The 17,751-nt window shown below is 38.8% G+C and overlaps 1 protein-coding gene and 1 long non-coding RNA gene across 3 annotated transcripts in view; one reads left to right on the forward strand and one right to left on the reverse strand.

Annotated features, from left to right (window-relative positions):
- Nucleotides 1-12,718, reverse strand: part of LOC126355395 (uncharacterized) — a 60,297-nt gene extending 47,579 nt beyond the window's left edge. Inside the window, exons 1-2 of one of the 2 annotated variants that reach the window (XR_007565498.1) lie at nucleotides 12,651-12,718; nucleotides 11,511-11,652 (exon numbers count right to left, since the gene is read on the reverse strand). This is a non-coding gene — a long non-coding RNA (uncharacterized LOC126355395). Of the gene's footprint in view, nucleotides 1-11,510; nucleotides 11,653-12,636 lie in introns of both variants that reach the window. The other variant, XR_007565499.1, reaches the window with a different exon arrangement.
- Nucleotides 1-17,751, forward strand: part of LOC126355394 (dynein beta chain, ciliary) — a 677,699-nt gene that overhangs the window by 311,375 nt on the left and 348,573 nt on the right. Inside the window, exons 34-36 of the mRNA XM_050005692.1 lie at nucleotides 12,665-12,935; nucleotides 16,216-16,335; nucleotides 16,492-16,634. Of these exons, the coding sequence (XP_049861649.1) occupies nucleotides 12,665-12,935; nucleotides 16,216-16,335; nucleotides 16,492-16,634 (534 nt within the window). The remainder of the gene's footprint in view (nucleotides 1-12,664; nucleotides 12,936-16,215; nucleotides 16,336-16,491; nucleotides 16,635-17,751) is intronic.

Raw genomic sequence — 17,751 nt, forward strand, 5'->3', positions numbered from 1 at the left:
AGCTGTTCACAACCAATTAACAAACACACTACTGAGCGCAACATGCTTGACTTCAGTACTTCAGTGGTTGCTTCACAGCCTGTGCCATCTGAATCTCCCATCCCCCTCTCAATATCAGTTTCTATGAACTACATACCGTATGTGGGTATTGTCTTTACTACAACTCATCCTTTGATTCTGCAATCCTCTTGGCGTCAGTCTCTGCTGACCCCTGGCCCATTACCACCTCCATTTCTGTTCCAATGCTTCCAATGTTTTATTCATTCTGCACTCTCACCCTCCTCTCTGCAGAACACTAGTCCCCCTTACTGCTCCAAAGTGAGCTCACTACTACCACATTCTTATCTCATAATCTTGCTGGTTTGCCCTCGCAGCTATCAGCCACCCTTCCCTCTAATGTTTCCTCCCCTTCCTCATCTCCTTTGCCCCTTTCCCGCCATACCCAATACAACCAGTCCAATGTAGTTAATTGGTACAGTGGAGCCACGCAGACTTATTTGTGTGTACATATATACATGCACATGTATTTTGCAGTAATCTCTCTAAAGTAAATACATACATAGTCCCCTTAATTAATGGTGTTACACATAGACATATAGCTCTTGAAGCTCAAAATAATGAGTTACAAATTTGTGAAGAGGACCTTAAGGGGGGATGTTGATGAAGTTGACCAAAAATGTCAATTTTTGATTTATTTATATTTGTTAGTACAAGACATGGACAATAAGTTCCCAAAGTTTCAATGTTGAAATCGGATCTAAAGTGCCTGAAAATTAATTAAAAGTGTGACGCGGCCTCCCTGCTATGCCCACATTTTGAAGCAGCACTTCAATACCAGCTCAGTGAATAACGATTCTGTGTATTACTTTCAACCAAACGTGCACAGGATACATCTAGAAGGCCATGATACAGAGTCTTTGGTTTTATAGATCATCTTTGACTCTGTTACTTATCTTATAAACTCATATGGAAATGATTTCCCCCCCCCCCCCCCCAAAAAAAAAAAAAAAAAAAAAACATTTGAATCTGCTACACTTATGATGCAGTTATTGTATTTAATGATGGGAACGTCAGGAGGATGAAGGTATTAGAAAGAATGGGCTTCGAGATAGGAAATTGTACACAATACATCATGAGAAAAATAGATTTACAGTCCGTGTCTGCAGCTGAAACGTCAGATGAAGACCTGATAAAAGAAAGAAGACAGACAACAAGAAACCAAAAGAGAAGTCTTAAAGGGAAAGATAACCCAGAGTATAAATGTGGGATAAAGAGATACCATCAAACTACAGAACGATTTCACTTTTGCCAGCATTCTCAAAAATTTTAGAAAAAGGAATGTACAGGCAGCTAGCTTCTCAACCATCTGACCACAAATAACACATTATCAAGAACACAGTTTGGATTTCTGAAGGGTTCTGATATCGAGAAGGCTATCTATATACATCTACAGCGAAAATGTTCTTTATTCATTAAATAACAAATTACAAGCAGCATGTTTTTTATGTGATTTGTCAAAGGCATTTGATTGTGTGAACCACAACATCCTTTTAAATAAATTAGAATTCTATGGTGTCACAGGTAGTGCTGCAAAATGGTTCAAGTCATACCTCGCTAACAGGAAACAAAGGGTGTCAGTGCACGGGACTAGTGAATTAAGTTGTCAGTCATCATCAAGATGGGAAGAAATGACATGTGGTGTCCCACAAGGATCCATCTTAGGGCCATTGCTTTTTCTACTGTCCATTAATGATCTCTCACCAGTTACACTGCCAGAAGCAGAGTTTGTTTTGTTTACAGATGACATAAATAGTATGTTGAGTGTAGTTCTAGAATGATCTGCTAATGATATTTTCATGGATATTAATAAATGGTATCCAATTCAGAACCTGTAAGAGATTTCCACCCAGCATTTGCATAAAGTATGAAGAAGAGCAGATAGAAGAGTTTGACAGTCTTAAATTCCTGAGATTACAACTTGATAATAAATTCAGTTGGGGGGCGCACGCCACAGAACTGCAGAAACACCTTAACAAATCTGTATTTGCAATTTGAGTGTTAGCTGACATAGGTGACATAAAAAAGGAAAAAGCTTGCATACTTTGCCTCCTTTCATTCCATAATGTCATATGGTATAATATTTTGGGGTAACTCTTCAAGTCAAACAAACGTTTTCAGAGTCCAAAAGCCTGTAATATGTATTATTTGTGGAGTAAATTCATGGACGCCCTGTAGAAACCTCTTCAAGGAACTTGGTATACTAACTACTGCCTCTCAGTATATTTACTCCTTAATGAAATTTGTCCTAAATAATATATCTTTTTTTTCCAACAAACAGCTCAGTTCATACATACAATACCAGGAACGAAAATGATCTGCACAAGGACTTAAAAGCACTTCAAAAAGGGGTCCACTACTGAGGAACACTCATCTTCAATAATTTGCCAGCAAACATAAAAAATTTAGTTGCAAATAAAGATCAGTTTAAAAGGAGCCTGAAAGACTTACTAGTGGCCAACTCCTTCTACTCCACTAACGAATTTTTTAATAGAAACAAATGATGCATTGTGTATATTCATACTATTAGTATTGTTATTTCAGCTTCTTTTTTTTTTATGTCCTCAGCATGGACCAGTGGAATGAAAAACTAATCTAGTCTGTTCTCTGAAGAAGTGACATAAGGAAAAAAGTTAGATTGAACTTTAAATTGCGTTTCCTAAAAGTTTGTTTTGTAAAGTTTATGTACCTTTACCTCAGATTCTATGAATGCTAGAATTATGAAATTTTGTACACACATTTCTGTAAACCTAATAAACATTGTCTAAAGAGCAAATTTTGAAATTCCAATTGCAAACTGAGATATGGGACAAAGTGCTTGGAATTTTGCATGAATTTAAAATTGTACTTGTGGAATTATAATTAAAAAATTATGAAAATTATCCTATTTGACCTATTCCAAAAATCTCATGAGAGAAGCTTACAACATATAAAGAGATAAAACAGAGAAATTATTGTAGAAATCTCTTGAATACTTTCTGATAAAAAGGAACATACATTATTTTTTTGAAAATAAAACTTCAAATTACATTTAAAAAAAGTTGAATATACACTCCTGGAAATTGAAATAAGAACACCGTGAATTCATTGTCCCAGGAAGGGGAAACTTTATTGACACATTCCTAGCGTCAGATACATCACATGATCACACTGACAGAACCACAGGCACATAGACACAGGCAACAGAACATGCACAATGTCGGCACTAGTACAGTGTATATCCACCTTTCGCAGCAATGCAGGCTGCTATTCTCCCATGGAGACGATCATAGAGATGCTGGGTGTAGTCCTGTGGAACGGCTTGCCATGCCATTTCCACCTGGCGCCTCAGTTGGACCACCGTTCGTGCTGGACGTGCAGACCGCGTGAAACGACGCTTCATCCAGTCCCAAACATGCTCAATGGGGGACAGATCCGGAGATCTTGCTGGCCAGGGTAGTTGACTTACACCTTCTAGAGCATGTTGGGTGGCACGGGATACATGCGGATGTGCATTGTCCTGTTGGAACAGCAAGTTCCCTTGCCGGTCTAGGAATGGTAGAACGATGGGTTCGATGATGGTTTGGATGTACCGTGCACTATTCAGTGTCCCCTCGACGATCACCAGAGGTGTACGGCCAGTGTAGGAGATCGCTCCCCACACCATGATGCCGGGTGTTGGCCCTGTGTGCCTTGGTCGTATGCAGTCCTGATCGTGGCGCTCACCTGCACGGCGCCAAACACTCATACGACCATCATTGTCACCAAGGCAGAAGCGACTCTCATCGCTGAAGACGACACGTCTCCATTCGTCCCTCCATTCACGCCTGTCGCGACACCACTGGAGGCGGGCTGCACGATGTTTGGGCGTGAGCGGAAGATGGCCTAACGGTGTGCTGGACTGTAGCCCAGCTTCATGGAGACGGTTGCGAATGGTCCTCGCCGATACCCCAGGAGCAACAGTGTCCCTAATTTGCTGGGAAGTGGCGGTGCGGTCCCCTACGGCACTGCGTAGGATCCTACGGTCTTGGCGTGCATCCGTGCGTCGCTGCGGTCCGGTCCCAGGTCGACGGGCACGTGCACCTTCCGCCTACCACTGGCGACAACATCGATGTACTGTGGAGACCTCACGCCCCACGTGTTGAGCAATTCGGCGGTACGTCCACCCGGCCTCCCGCATGCCCACTATACGCCCTCACTCAAAGTCCGTCAACTGCACATACGGTTCACGTCCACGCTCTCGTGGCATGCTACCAGTGTTAAAGACTGCGATGGAGCTCCGTATGCCACGGCAAACTGGCTGACACTGACGGCGGCGGTGCACAAATGCTGCGCAGCTAGCACCATTCGATGGCCAACACCGCGGTTCCTGGTGTGTCCGCTGTGTCGTGCGTGTGATCCTTGCTTGTACAGCCCTCTCGCAGTGTCTGGAGCAAGTATGGTGGGTCTGACACACCGGTGTCAATGTGTTCTTTTTTCCATTTCCAGGAGTGTATATAATCAAAGGATATTGTATGTAAATGTGTTACTTTCATGTAAAACGTGGTATAAAATTTCATTGCCATATCTCAAAAACTGTGGGTTTGGTGCACTTTTGAGTGTCCCTCCTTAGGGAAAATCATGAGTATACTTGTGCGTTGTACTTCAACTAAAATATCTTGTAACTTAAACACTTTATTTTTTTGTTTTCTGTGTGAATGTAAAGTCTGAGTATGAATATAAGAATAACTTTAAATATATGTAGCTGTGTGATTTATCTCATACTGCTGGTGAGCACTTCTCAGAATGTCATCACTTTCGCTTTCTGGTACAATGACATCACATTCTTCTTCACTTTGTGAGCTACTGAATTCACTGTCAAACTCAGGATCACTCTAGCCATCCATTTTCAGAAGTGCTATCTAACAATAATACAGAACAGAGGCAGAAAGTGTGCATTTTGTTGTTGAGTATCCAAAGCTGCACACAGTAAAGGTTATATCCAGTGCCAATTATCTCAATGACAGCTTGTCACCAAGTCTTATCTATCATAGTGTCAGCCAGAAGGCTTTTATTTCTTTAAGTATGGCTTGTTTCTCAGTGACTCTCTGTTTTCGTGTCACGGGTTGCATTATTTTTAGTCTTGCAGTGACAGTCAGAGACCCCAGGGACCTAATGTTGTGGGGTAAAACCAATTCTTATCTGTCATAGTGTCACCCAGAAGGCTTTGCCTTCTTTGAGTATGACTTGTTTCTCACCAACTCTGTGTTTTCATTACATATGGTTGCATCTTTTCAGTCTTGTATTCAGAGACCCGACTTGTCATTGACAACAATGTCCCAACAGTTTCACCAACTGTTGCCCACCACCATATGGTACAATTGTCTCTTGACAGTTACAAATCACTGTCAAAAATATATTATACATTCTAGTATTAGCACTCTATCTTCATAACTGATTTTGTGTTTATAAAATATTTGTAAATTCAACCACCATTTTTTTTATCTCTCTTTGAAACTTTCGATAAGTTTCACATTTCTGGAGCTTTTAGCAATGAATTTATAGGCATAAATGTGCCTCCCAACGTATGACTAGTTGCCATTTATGCTGAAGGAAAGCATTTGAACAAATCAGAAGTCATAGTTTGGTATGGTCAACCTCTGCAGCTGACATCTTGCACTCCATTGATGGCACAGACAAAATACAAATTTGTTTTATTGCTGGTTTGTGTCACAATTCCAGAGACCCAGAGACAATGTATGTCAGTATCAGGAAAGAAACAAATAACATTTTGGAGAATGGTTTCTCGTATACAAATTATTTTCTGCCCAATATGATTTCAGTTTGTGAATACCACAGTGGTAGAAATTAGCATACGGGCATTTCAAGACTCTCACACCATCTTTCATAAAAAGCCTTCATCACTAAGGTAACAGTGGAGATCTAGTACTTATGGTAGCATGAGAGCAGTTGTTACAAGGTTGCATAATGTCTTATCAGAGTTCTCACAGACAGAAAAATACATTCACAGGGCCATCTTTGTTAGAAGTGTCAAACTTCTGTGGAACTGTATATTAACTGAAACATTATTCAGAAGAATAATGTTGATTATTACTAGGCCAAAAACTAGAAAAATAAGACATAGTATTACTTCCACAAAGCTACATTTGTGAACCCTTAACAGATTATAGCACATTTTTGCTAGCTCAAGCAGTTTTTATTTAACAATACAAAACAGATTTCACATTACTTGCCACCTATCATACAGTAAAGAGAGACACACACACAGAAGCCAGCCTGAGATGCTGGAGTTGGCAATCATGTGTGCGTAAGATGTGCATGCTTGTGTGTTTATGAATGTTGTGTATGTGTCTCTTTTTACCAAAGAAGGCTGTGGCTGAAAGCTACATGTGAGTGCCTTTTAATCATGCCTGTTTGCAACTTGACATATCTTCTGTATCATAAATAGCAACCTATCTTTCCTACATTGTAGAATGAACTCTGTTGATCTCCACAGTTGTGTGGCCTTTTAGGATATATTTTTCATGAATTTATTTCAGTTCAAAAGAGCTTTAAAATTGACAGGTATACATGATTGCAGTTTGGATATTTCTGTGGCTGAAAGCTACATGTGAGTGCCTTTTAATCATGCCTGTTTGCAACTTGACATATCTTCTGTATCATAAATAGCAACCTATCTTTCCTACATTGTAGAATGAACTCTGTTGATCTCCACAGTTGTGTGGCCTTTTAGGATATATTTTTCATGAATTTATTTCAGTTCAAAAGAGCTTTAAAATTGACAGGTATACATGATTGCAGTTTGGATATTTCTGTTTTTCTCAGTGCAATCATCAGACCAGACTGCTGGAATCCTTATTTCATGTAAGAGATTTTCTACCACCCATTTTAACTTGCAGGAAACAATTTCATTGCCATTGCACCCACTAACTGTTTCATCCCAAGTCATACAATAGCCATTTTTTGTCCACAGATGACACGTTCCAAAAGTTATTAATACTCTATTGCCTTTCATTATCAACTCTCTGTGTGCTGCACATCATTCTACAAGCTCGTTTGAGTACACAAAGGCCTGTTTCCATACCACTAATTGGTGATTTGTATAGTAGTAGTATTTTCCTACAGCATCTCCTATTATCTTTTTCATTAGTCTTGCTGGGCAATTAGTGAATATGATGTCATCACATTGACTTTGGTTACTAAAGTTAATAAATAAATCAAGAAGACTGGGAGAGTGTTCCTGCTACAAAGAACAGATAGACAGTTGTTAGCATTCCACTTAGACACTTAGACTATGAACTGACAACATTTAGTTCCAGTACAATGTACATAGAGGAATGAGGGGCAAAGTTAAAATTATAAATCATACTCTGGAGAATCATGTGCCTTGTTAGTGGGTTAAGATAGGAAAAGACTCACTTTGGTTATATAAAAAAAATAAATAAAAATAATAAAAAATAAAAAATATGCACAAATGATGACAGGCAAAAGTTAATAAAAATTCATGTGTATCCAAAAGATTGATGTGCAAAGCTCACAACAACTACCACTACCATACATTAGCAGTAGATCTTGCCACAAGCCCATGACAAGTTTAGTGCTACATAAAATTGCTAAGTAGGTCTAAGGCTAAGTGCACTGATTGACTACCGAGCGAGGTGGCACAGTGGTCAGCACACTGGACTCGCATTTGGGAGGACGACGGTTCAATCCCGTCTCCGGCCATCCCGATTTAGGTTTTCCGTTATTTCCCTAAATCGTTTCAGGCAAATGCCGGGATGGTTCCTTTGAAAGGGCACGGCCGATTTCCTTCCCAATCCTTCCCTAACCCGAGGTTGCGCTCCGTCTCTAATGACCTCGTTGTCGACGGGACGTTAAACACTAACCACCACCACCACTGATTGACTAGCCCTGTGTGACAGCAGAAGATAGTAAAAGTAAAGCCAAAGTTCAAAAATTTTCATTTAAGAAACTGTTGATGCAGGAGAATCATATAAATAAACTTGTTTGACCATCATGCAGACTCTTGTATGGAGTTCATAGTAATAAATATTACTGGTGTACAGAAACAACAGAAAAATTTGAAAGTAAATAAGTCACCAGGTTGTAATGGAATCCCAGTTCAGCTTACAAAATGTACTCTATGGTATTGGTATCGTACTTAGCTTCCATGTATCATGAGTCTCTAACCCAGTGCAAGTCCCAAGAGACTAGAAAGAAGCGCAGATGTCTGCTGTATATAAGAAGGGTAAAACAATGGACTTGAAATATCACAGGCCAATATCTTTAAGAGCAGTTTGTTACAGAATCCTTGAACATATTCCCAATTCTAATATAATAAATTTCCTTGAGAAGGAAAAGCTTCTGTCCACAAATTAGCATGGTTTTAGAAAGATCGCTCATTTGAAACTCAGCTTGCCCTTTACTCACATGAGAAACGATGGTTGAAGGGCAACAGGAAAATTCCATATTCATAGATTTACAAAAAAAACCATTTAATGTGGTACCATACTGCCAACTGTTAGAGAAGGTACAGTAAGTTGTCCTTGATGGTGAGTGTTCATTAGAGACAAGGGTATTGTCAGTAGAGGAAGTGTGATAGGAGCACTGTCATTTTCTATTTACATAAAGGATCTGGCAGACAGGGTAAGCAGCAGTCTGCAACTGTTTGCTGATGATGCAATGGTGTATGGGGAGGTGTTCTCGTTGAGTGACTGTAGGAAGATACTAGATGACATAGACAAAATTTCTAGTTGGTGTTATGAATGGCAGCTAGATCTAAATTTAGAAAAATGTAAGTTAACTCAAATGAGGAGAAAATACAAACCCATAATGTTCAAATACAGTATTAGTAGTGTGCTACTTGACACAGTCACAACAGTTAAATATCTAAGTATATAGATGCAAAGCAATATGAAATGTAATGAACATGTAAGGCCTGTATCTGGAAAGGTGAATGGTTGACTTTGGTTCATTAGGAGAATTTTAGGGAAGTGTGGCTTTTTTGTAATAGAGACTGCATATAGGACACTAGTGAAACCCATTGTTGAGTACTACTAAAGTGTTTGGAATGTGCACCAGGTCAGATTAAAGGAAGACATCGAAGAAATTCAGAGGTAGGCTGCCAGACTGGTTACCAGTAACTTCAAACACCAGACAAGTATGACAGAGATGCTTTGGGAACTCAGATGGAAATCACTGGAGCGAAGGCAAAATTCATTTTGAAGAGCACTATTGAGAAAATTTAGAGAACTGGCATTAGAGGCTGACTGCAGAGTGATTGTACTGACGTCAATGTACATTTTGCATAAGTACTAAGAGGATAAGATAAGAGGGATTAAGGTTCGCATGGAGTCATATAGACCGTTGTTTTCCATGGCTCTGTTTGCGAGTGGAACAGAAAAGGAAATGCCTAGTCTCTTGTGGAGTATGTATATAGATGTAAATGTAATTGTGGCAGTGCAATCATTCTGCAGAAATACAAAAATAGAATGCAATGTTGTATACATTTTCTCCAGCAACAGATTCTGTTGAAGGACATGGATGGATTTCAGAACAAGAAATGGTAATAGATGACATGTTATCTGAAAGGATTAGTAAAGTAATCTAATGATGCCACCAATGAAATCAGCGCTTTATGTTTCCACTATGGTTGTACAGGCTGTTGCATCTGAAACTGTACCAGTGAATATTAAGGTAATTAGGTATCATAGGATGGAATTATTAATAACAAACAAGCTGTATTAAATAACATAAACATACCTTCACTCTGCTCTATCTGCTGTAGAGCAAATTATGTAATTAACTTTGCTCTTGAACAACTCAACTATCCAATAATTTCTTATCCAATAATTTCCTACTAAATCTTAACTGCTAACAGTAAAACTGCATGAAAAGAATGGCTGGTATCATTAACTGTTAAGGCTCTTTATTAACCAATTGTTATCATGAGAATGCATGAAAAGTCCAGAGAGTATCATCACTTTGTGTTTAGAAGTTAGTGGTGTAAGGACTATGATATGAAGATTAGCATCTCCAAAACGAAAGTAATGTCAGTGGGAAAGAAATATAAATGGATTGAGTGCCAAATAGGAGGAACAAAGTTAGAACAGGTGGACAGTTTCAAGTACTTAGGATGCATATTCTCACAGGATGGCAACATAGTGAAAGAACTGGAAGCGAGGTGTAGCAAAGCTAATGCAGTGAGCGCTCAGCTACGATCTATTATCTTCTTCAAGAAGGAAGTCAGTACCAAGACTAAGTTATGTGTGCACCATTCAATCTTTCGACCAACTTTGTTGTATGGGAGCGAAAGCTGGGTGGATTCAGGTTACCTTATCAACAAGGTTGAGGTTACGGATATGAAAGTAGCTAGGATAATTGCAGGTGCTAGTAGATGGGAACAATGGTAGGAGGGTGTCTACAATGAGAAAAACAAAGAAAAACTGGGAATGAACTCTATAGATGTAGCAGTCAGGGCAAACAGGCTTAGATGGTGGGGTCAAGTTACATACATGGGAGAAGCAAGGTTACCCAAGAGACTCATGGGTTCAACAGTAGAGGGTAGGAGGAGTCGGGGCAGACCAAGGAGAAGGTACCTGGATTCGGTTAAGAATGATTTTGAAGTAATAGGTTTAACATCAGAAGAGGCACCAATGTTAGCACTGAATAGGGGATCATGGAGGAATTTTATAAGGGGGCTATGCTCCAGACTGAATGCTGAAAGGCATAATCAGTCTTAAATGATGATGATGATGATGTGTTTAGAAGTAAAAGTGTGGGAGTCTCCATTGCATCCAGTAGGAGCTGATAAGTATGGTATCCATCTGTGTAATGATGGTAGTTCCACTTTTGCCCTATTATCTCCACATGAGAAATGGATATGTGCCTTTTCAACATGGCCAAAATCAGCCCTGGGCTGGAGCAAGAAATCTGTCTGTCTTCCACCAGTGTCTGGGCATCACAGATATGAAATTAAGGTGAAACTGCAAAAACTGGATTTTAGCCATTACCTCTCAAGTACACAAATATTCCAGCAGTATATTGTGATCAATACATTGGCAAACGAACAAATCAAGGGTTTGTGATGTTAATATTCATAATCATGTGATGGCATGACTGCATGACCTGTAGTTGTTTATTTTACTGAGTTGCATAACCAATATATATATTTTTGTAATTGTCAGCATAACCACAGTATGCTGATGTTATGAGTTTATGGGGCACTTTTGTGCTGCCTAGTAACAGGGTTTGGTTACTGTCAGCCTGACTGTAAGAAATGATATGTTCACAGAGCCTGGCTTTCATATATCCATACCAGGTGCAACTGGTGTTTGGCATATGTGGGGAGTACTTACACCACTTTGCTCAGAGCTGCAGTGATGAAGACTAACAAATTATGTTTCATAGGATAGGCAAAAAACTATACTGAATGCAAGGGCAATGGCAAAACATCTGTCTGCAGTGGAACTTACCACAAGTTTAGCTCATTATGTTTGCATAGGCTGCACTCAGTTTGTGATGAATGCTTCTCAAATCTCACTCCATCTTTTCTGTTGACTTTCCTAGTTAGTGTAATTCCTTCTCAGCTTGCAAGACACCATTCTCACTTGATTACTGCAACAAAATTAATTATTTTTTCAGGCAGATCAGCTGCTTGGTTTCAACTCCGAGAGATCACTAAACAATCACAATTGACTCATGTTTAATAAATTGACTGGTGTAAAATGCATGTACGTCCCTTGCATTCATACAGTACTGTCCACTTGTGGGAGGCACTTTTTTTGCAGTTCTTTTAGTTCTTCTGTAATTGTATTCTGAAATCCATTACGTAGGGAATTTATTTCTGTGTCCTTCTGCTGTCATACCCTAGCTATACGACCATTCCTGTCACGTGTTGTAAAATATTAGAAGTGCTAATGAAAAAAATAATGGAGAAACATGTTTAATTCTTCTAATTGCATGCGCGCGCGCACACACACACACACACACACACACACACACACACACACACACACACACTGTATTTCTTAAATTGTATGAAGAACAATCTTCAAATATGTGGAATGAATAAAGGAATTGCATAAAAAACATAAAATACATTATGTACAGATAACCACCAATTCATGAGATGAGGCTTGTGTGAATTCTGTCATTATTCAATATTAAATAGCCACTGTTAAAATGTATAGTTTGCAGCTAAAGATTCTGTGTATAGAAAACTCGCTACTTTTTTCTGCATAAAAAATAGTGATGGTATTATTTGCCACTGCCATGCAGCGAATAACAGAAGTACAGAATGAGTGTTTGGACCCTCACAGGAACATATATGTGTTTGTTCAATGTTTTTCTTTTCATTGAAAAACTTGTTCTTTTACGTGATGTTATAGTAGTTACATTTGCTCGTAATTAATCTGTGACCCTAAAAATTCATTTACATTGTAAGAGACATAGCCTATAAATATAAATTTGGCAGAAAATTTATGCCTATCTAGATACTAGACAGACAAGTTATGATAATAACAATAGTAATAATAATTAAAATTCATTTTTCTCTTGATATATTGAAAACTAGGATGAAAATAATTTGATTGCATTCACTTGTTTATAATTACCAACTGCCACACAGATGGGATGAAAAGGAACGGGACTGCTTTGCCAACATCTGTGATGCACAGTTCAGATATTCACATGAGTATCTTGGCAATACTCCACGACTAGTGATAACACCACTGACTGATCGCTGCTACATAACTCTCACGCAGTCACTGCATTTAGTGATGGGTGGAGGGCCAGCAGGACCTGCTGGTACTGGAAAGACAGAAACTACAAAGGACCTTGGGAGAGCACTGGGCATTATGGTTTATGTATTCAACTGCTCAGAGCAAATGGATTACAAGGTTGTAACATATTCATTAGTTATTTAAGACTAAATTATTTTTTATTTACATGATTACTATCATAATTTTATGATAACACAAAGTTACAGCAGGCTTCTTTTTGTATATGCAGTTTATTCTGCCTATGACTGGTCTATAAATAATGAGAGATCACACATCCGTGGTCAGACAATTATTATTTTTTAATTCTTTATATGCCTGGGTGATTTTTATAGTGTTGCAAATACAGGGTGTATCAAAAAGAATCATCTGACATGAAAGAATCATAACTAATATGTTGTTTGAGATATGTGAGTGAACAATGCACTGTTGGAAAGAGCAAACTTGAGAGTTTTACATGGTCCCCACTAGGTAGCAGTAGTGTGTGCCCACTTCAGTTCTAATAAAAATTGTATCGGGACAACAGAAAGCATTTTGCATTCTACATTTCTCGCAGTGTGGGTCAGTAATAACTGTTCAGTGTGATTTTCGACTGGGTGTGGAATGGATTCTCCTACAGCACAGGGGCGTTAGACAGTGACATGAACAATTCCAAGAAACAGGTTGTTTGTGCAAAGGCAAATTGCCGGGCCATCCCTTAGTGTCTGACACAATTTCATAAGGAGTCAGCCAAAGTCCTTTTGCTATGTAGCTCAACAGCTCAACATACCCTTGATGTCCATCTGACGTGCAAGCTATTCATGAAGGTGACAAACAATGATGTGTGGAGTTCTGTAATTTTGTTCTAGGTAAGATAGAGGATGACAGTTTTCTTCCATGCTTAGTGCTTAGTGACGAAGCAACATTCTATTTAAATGAAAAGGTGAACCATCAAGATGTGAGAATATGGGGTACAGAACAACCACATGAAGTTGTATAACATGAGAGGCACTCTGCAAAATTTAATGTGTTTTGTACAGCTTCACGGGAAAAGGTGTGGTACATTTTTCTTTGCTGAGAATACTTTTACAGGAAACACATTCTCAATATCCTTAAAACTTTCTTTTCCCACAATTGGCAACTTATTGAAATGGCTTCATTTACTAACAGGATGTGCCGCTGCCACACTCTCACCTGGAAGTAAGGGAATTTTTAAATCAAATGATTACTGAATGATAGATTGGTCACACTGAACCAAATGATTCAGCCTTACATTACTGGTGTCCAAGGTCATCGGACCTAGCTGTATGTGATTATTTCTAGTGGGGGTTCAAAAAAGATTCATTATGTGCCTCTGTTACCAATAACAATGAAAGAACTGCGACATTGCATAGCAGCAGCTATGGAAGCTTTAACTCAGGACATGCTCACTGCAGTTGTTGGATAGTGTACTGACATATGCCGTGCATCTCAAGGGGAGCATATCAAACACACATCAAAGGTATGAAGAAACCTTTTGAGTTTCCTGTTCATCAAAAAAAATTCATTGTATATATTTATTAGTTTCAGCAATATAGATGTGCCAAATCAAATGATTGTTTTGATACATCCTACATTTTTTTATGGTGAGAGATGGGAGTGATATGCATCACCTGTCTGAATCATTTAAGTTTGTTGTGTCTTAATTCATCTTATAACTGTATGTACACTGAGAGGACAAAAGTCATGTGATGCCTTCTTTCATGGCTTAGTCTAGCAACGCGATGTGGCATGGACTCGACAAATTGTTGGAAGTCCCCTGCAGAAATATTGAGCCATGTTGCCCCTATAACTGCAAAAATGTTCCTGGTGCAGCATATTGTGCACAAACTGACCTCTCAACTGTGTCCCATAAATGCTCAGTAGGTGGCCAAATCATTTTTTCAAACTGACCAGAATGTTCTCCAAACCAATCGCGAACGATTGTGACCCAGTGACACAGTGCATTGATATCCATAAAAATTTCATCATTGTTTGGGAACATGAAGTCCATGAATGCCTGCAAATCATCTCTTAAGTAGCAGAGCATAATCATTTCCAGTTCAGTTGGACCAGAGAAACCAGTCCATTCCATATAAACACTGTGCACACCATTGTGGGGTTTGCATCAAACGCTACCATCAGCTCTTACCAACGGAAATTGTGGTCTCATATGACCTGGCCACAGTTTTCCACTCAGCTAAGGTCCAGCCGATGTCATTATACACAGTATTGCTTGTCTGTTAGCACTGACAACTCCATTAAAATGCCACTGCTCTCGGTCATTACACGAAGGCCGTCAGTTTCTGTGTTATCTGTAGTTAAAGGTAATGCCTGAAATTTGGTATTCTCATTACAGTCTTGATGATATGGATCTTTGAATATTGAGTTCCTCAATGATTTCCCAATGAAATATCCCTTGTGTCTAGTTCCAGCTACCTTTCCACATTCAAAGTCCATTAATTCCCATCGTGCAACCATAATGATATCAAAAACCATTTCACATTAATCATCTGTGTACAAATGACAGCTCCGCCAATGCACTGCCTTTTCATTCATTGTGTATGCTATACTACCACCATCTGTGTATATGCATAATGCTATCCCTTGATTTTTGTCACATTAGTGTATATTCTGCTTCTGATGCAGAGAACCAGGCTGGTTTCTGCATAGGAAACTGTGTAATTATCATCCACAAGCTAGCTGCTGTGCTAGACCAGCAGCCATTAACTGCATGTGTGGGTTTAATTAAGGTCTAAGCTTAAGCTGGCATGCTGTGTGTTAAACTTCAATAACTTGTCAAAAGTCTTCCTAGAATTACCAAATGTGTTAAAAGCTTCTTCATAAAATTTCCCTAGATGAATACTATAATCACAGTATCATCTGCAGACATGTCATTTTATGATATCTCTCCATGTTTTTGTACCACATCAGCTTTTTGCCAAATTCATTGTCTTTCTGTTAACTAGCTAAATTAAAAGCCTTTCTGTTCCCAACCATTCCACTTCATTCATTTCTCAAAATTAAAAATCCCATGACAGAATTTGTTATCTTATTTGTTTCTGATGAATGTTTCTTTTAAGAACTCAGTGACTGTGCAATTCAAATTTTGTGACATAAAACAAAATGTGCTATGTTAATAATAACATGATTTGTGCCTTGAAATATGTAAGTAATGTTTTAAAATCCATGGGAAACAAATTTGAAATGACTGGTATTATATAATACAATCTCAAATTATTAACTTTAAAAGTATACCAATTTAACAGAGCTGTATGCAGATATAGCTGAGAAATCTAATTCAGGGTTAAAACATGGCTGAATTTTTGATTGAGCCATTGTGTATGTAATTAATGACTACAGAAACAGCAATGACCAGTGCAAAATAACTTTTTTTCTCCAGTCCTGCGGTAACATCTACAAAGGCTTAGCACAGACGGGTGCCTGGGGATGCTTTGATGAATTCAATCGAATCTCTGTTGAAGTTTTGTCAGTTGTTGCTGTGCAAGTCAAATCTGTTCAGGTATAGTTTTGCAAAATTCTTATTTGTGATACTCTCTATAGATAAGTTGAAATATAAAAATTGTTGCCTGTTGCCATCAAGTTATGGAATATGTTGTAACACATCGTGAACATAGTGAGAATTAAGATATTTAACAACAAAATTTCCTGTTTTCAGGATGCTATAAGAGATAAAAAAGAAACCTTCAATTTTATGGGTGAGCAGATTGGTCTTGTTCCAACTGTAGGAATTTTTATCACAATGAATCCAGGATATGCTGGACGCACAGAACTTCCTGAAAACTTGAAAGCATTGTTCAGGTAAACTTATTTCATCAGTTTCTTATTGATATATAATATTTCTCATGTGAAGATGTCTTTCAACTTTTTGTCAACTGTTTTACAGTACCGATAGTGATTAATGTCTTTGGTCATTATCAGTATTTCTTCTTGCTTTATTCTCTGGTGCCTCTCTTTTATCTTTATTTCCTGTTGTCTTCACAGCAGTTAGGTCTCCCTCATCCTGGAGTGTGAGTGACCTGTCCTTCCTTTTGAATCTACCCAACCAGTCCCCCTTTCCTTGCACAGCAAGGAAGTAGTAATTCTGAAAGCTTCTAGCTAGATTTTTTTTTACTTTTGTATTTGTCTGTTTGTAGTACTCATAATTTCACCACCTATAGGTATGTAATGGCCAGAAATGCTGTCAAAAAGGTAACAAATGATCTATTAATTTACTTTCTGATTTCTATAGATTGTTGACTTGTGGCAGTAGATCTGGTAGGTTTACTGGTGAAAGTGGCAAAAACACTGAATCTTTAACATATCATCATACCAGCAAGTGTGGAGGCCATGATATGAATTTCTAATCATTGTTTCCACCATGACCTGCCTATTTGTTTCCTATCAGCATTTTTAAGGATACACAAAATTTGATGGGAGCATCGAAACTTCCTGGCAGATTAAAAATGTGTGCCCGACCGAGACTCGAACTCGGGACCTTTGCCTTTCATGGACAAGTGCTCTACCATCTGAGCTACCGAAGCATGACTCATGTCCGATACTCACAGCTTTAGTTCTGCCAGTATCTCGTCTCCTACCTTCCAAACTTTACAAAAGCTCTTCTGCGAACATTGCAGAACTAGCACTCCTGAAAGAAAGGATACTGCGGAGACGTGGCTTAGCCACAGCCTGGGGGATGTTTCCAGAATGAGATTCTCACTCTGCAGTGGAGTGTGCACTGATATGAAACTTCTTGGCAGATTAAAACTGTGCGCCCGACCGAGACTCGAACTCGGGACCTTTGCCTTTCGCGGCCAAGTGCTCTACCATCTGAGCTACCGAAGCACAACTCATGCCCGGTACTCACAGCTTTACTTCTGCCAGTATCTCATCTCCTACCTTCCAAACTATACAGAAGCTCTCCTGTGAACCTTGCAGA

Source organism: Schistocerca gregaria, chromosome 3 (genome assembly GCF_023897955.1).
Source record: "Schistocerca gregaria isolate iqSchGreg1 chromosome 3, iqSchGreg1.2, whole genome shotgun sequence".
NCBI classification, from domain to species: domain Eukaryota; kingdom Metazoa; phylum Arthropoda; class Insecta; order Orthoptera; family Acrididae; genus Schistocerca; species Schistocerca gregaria.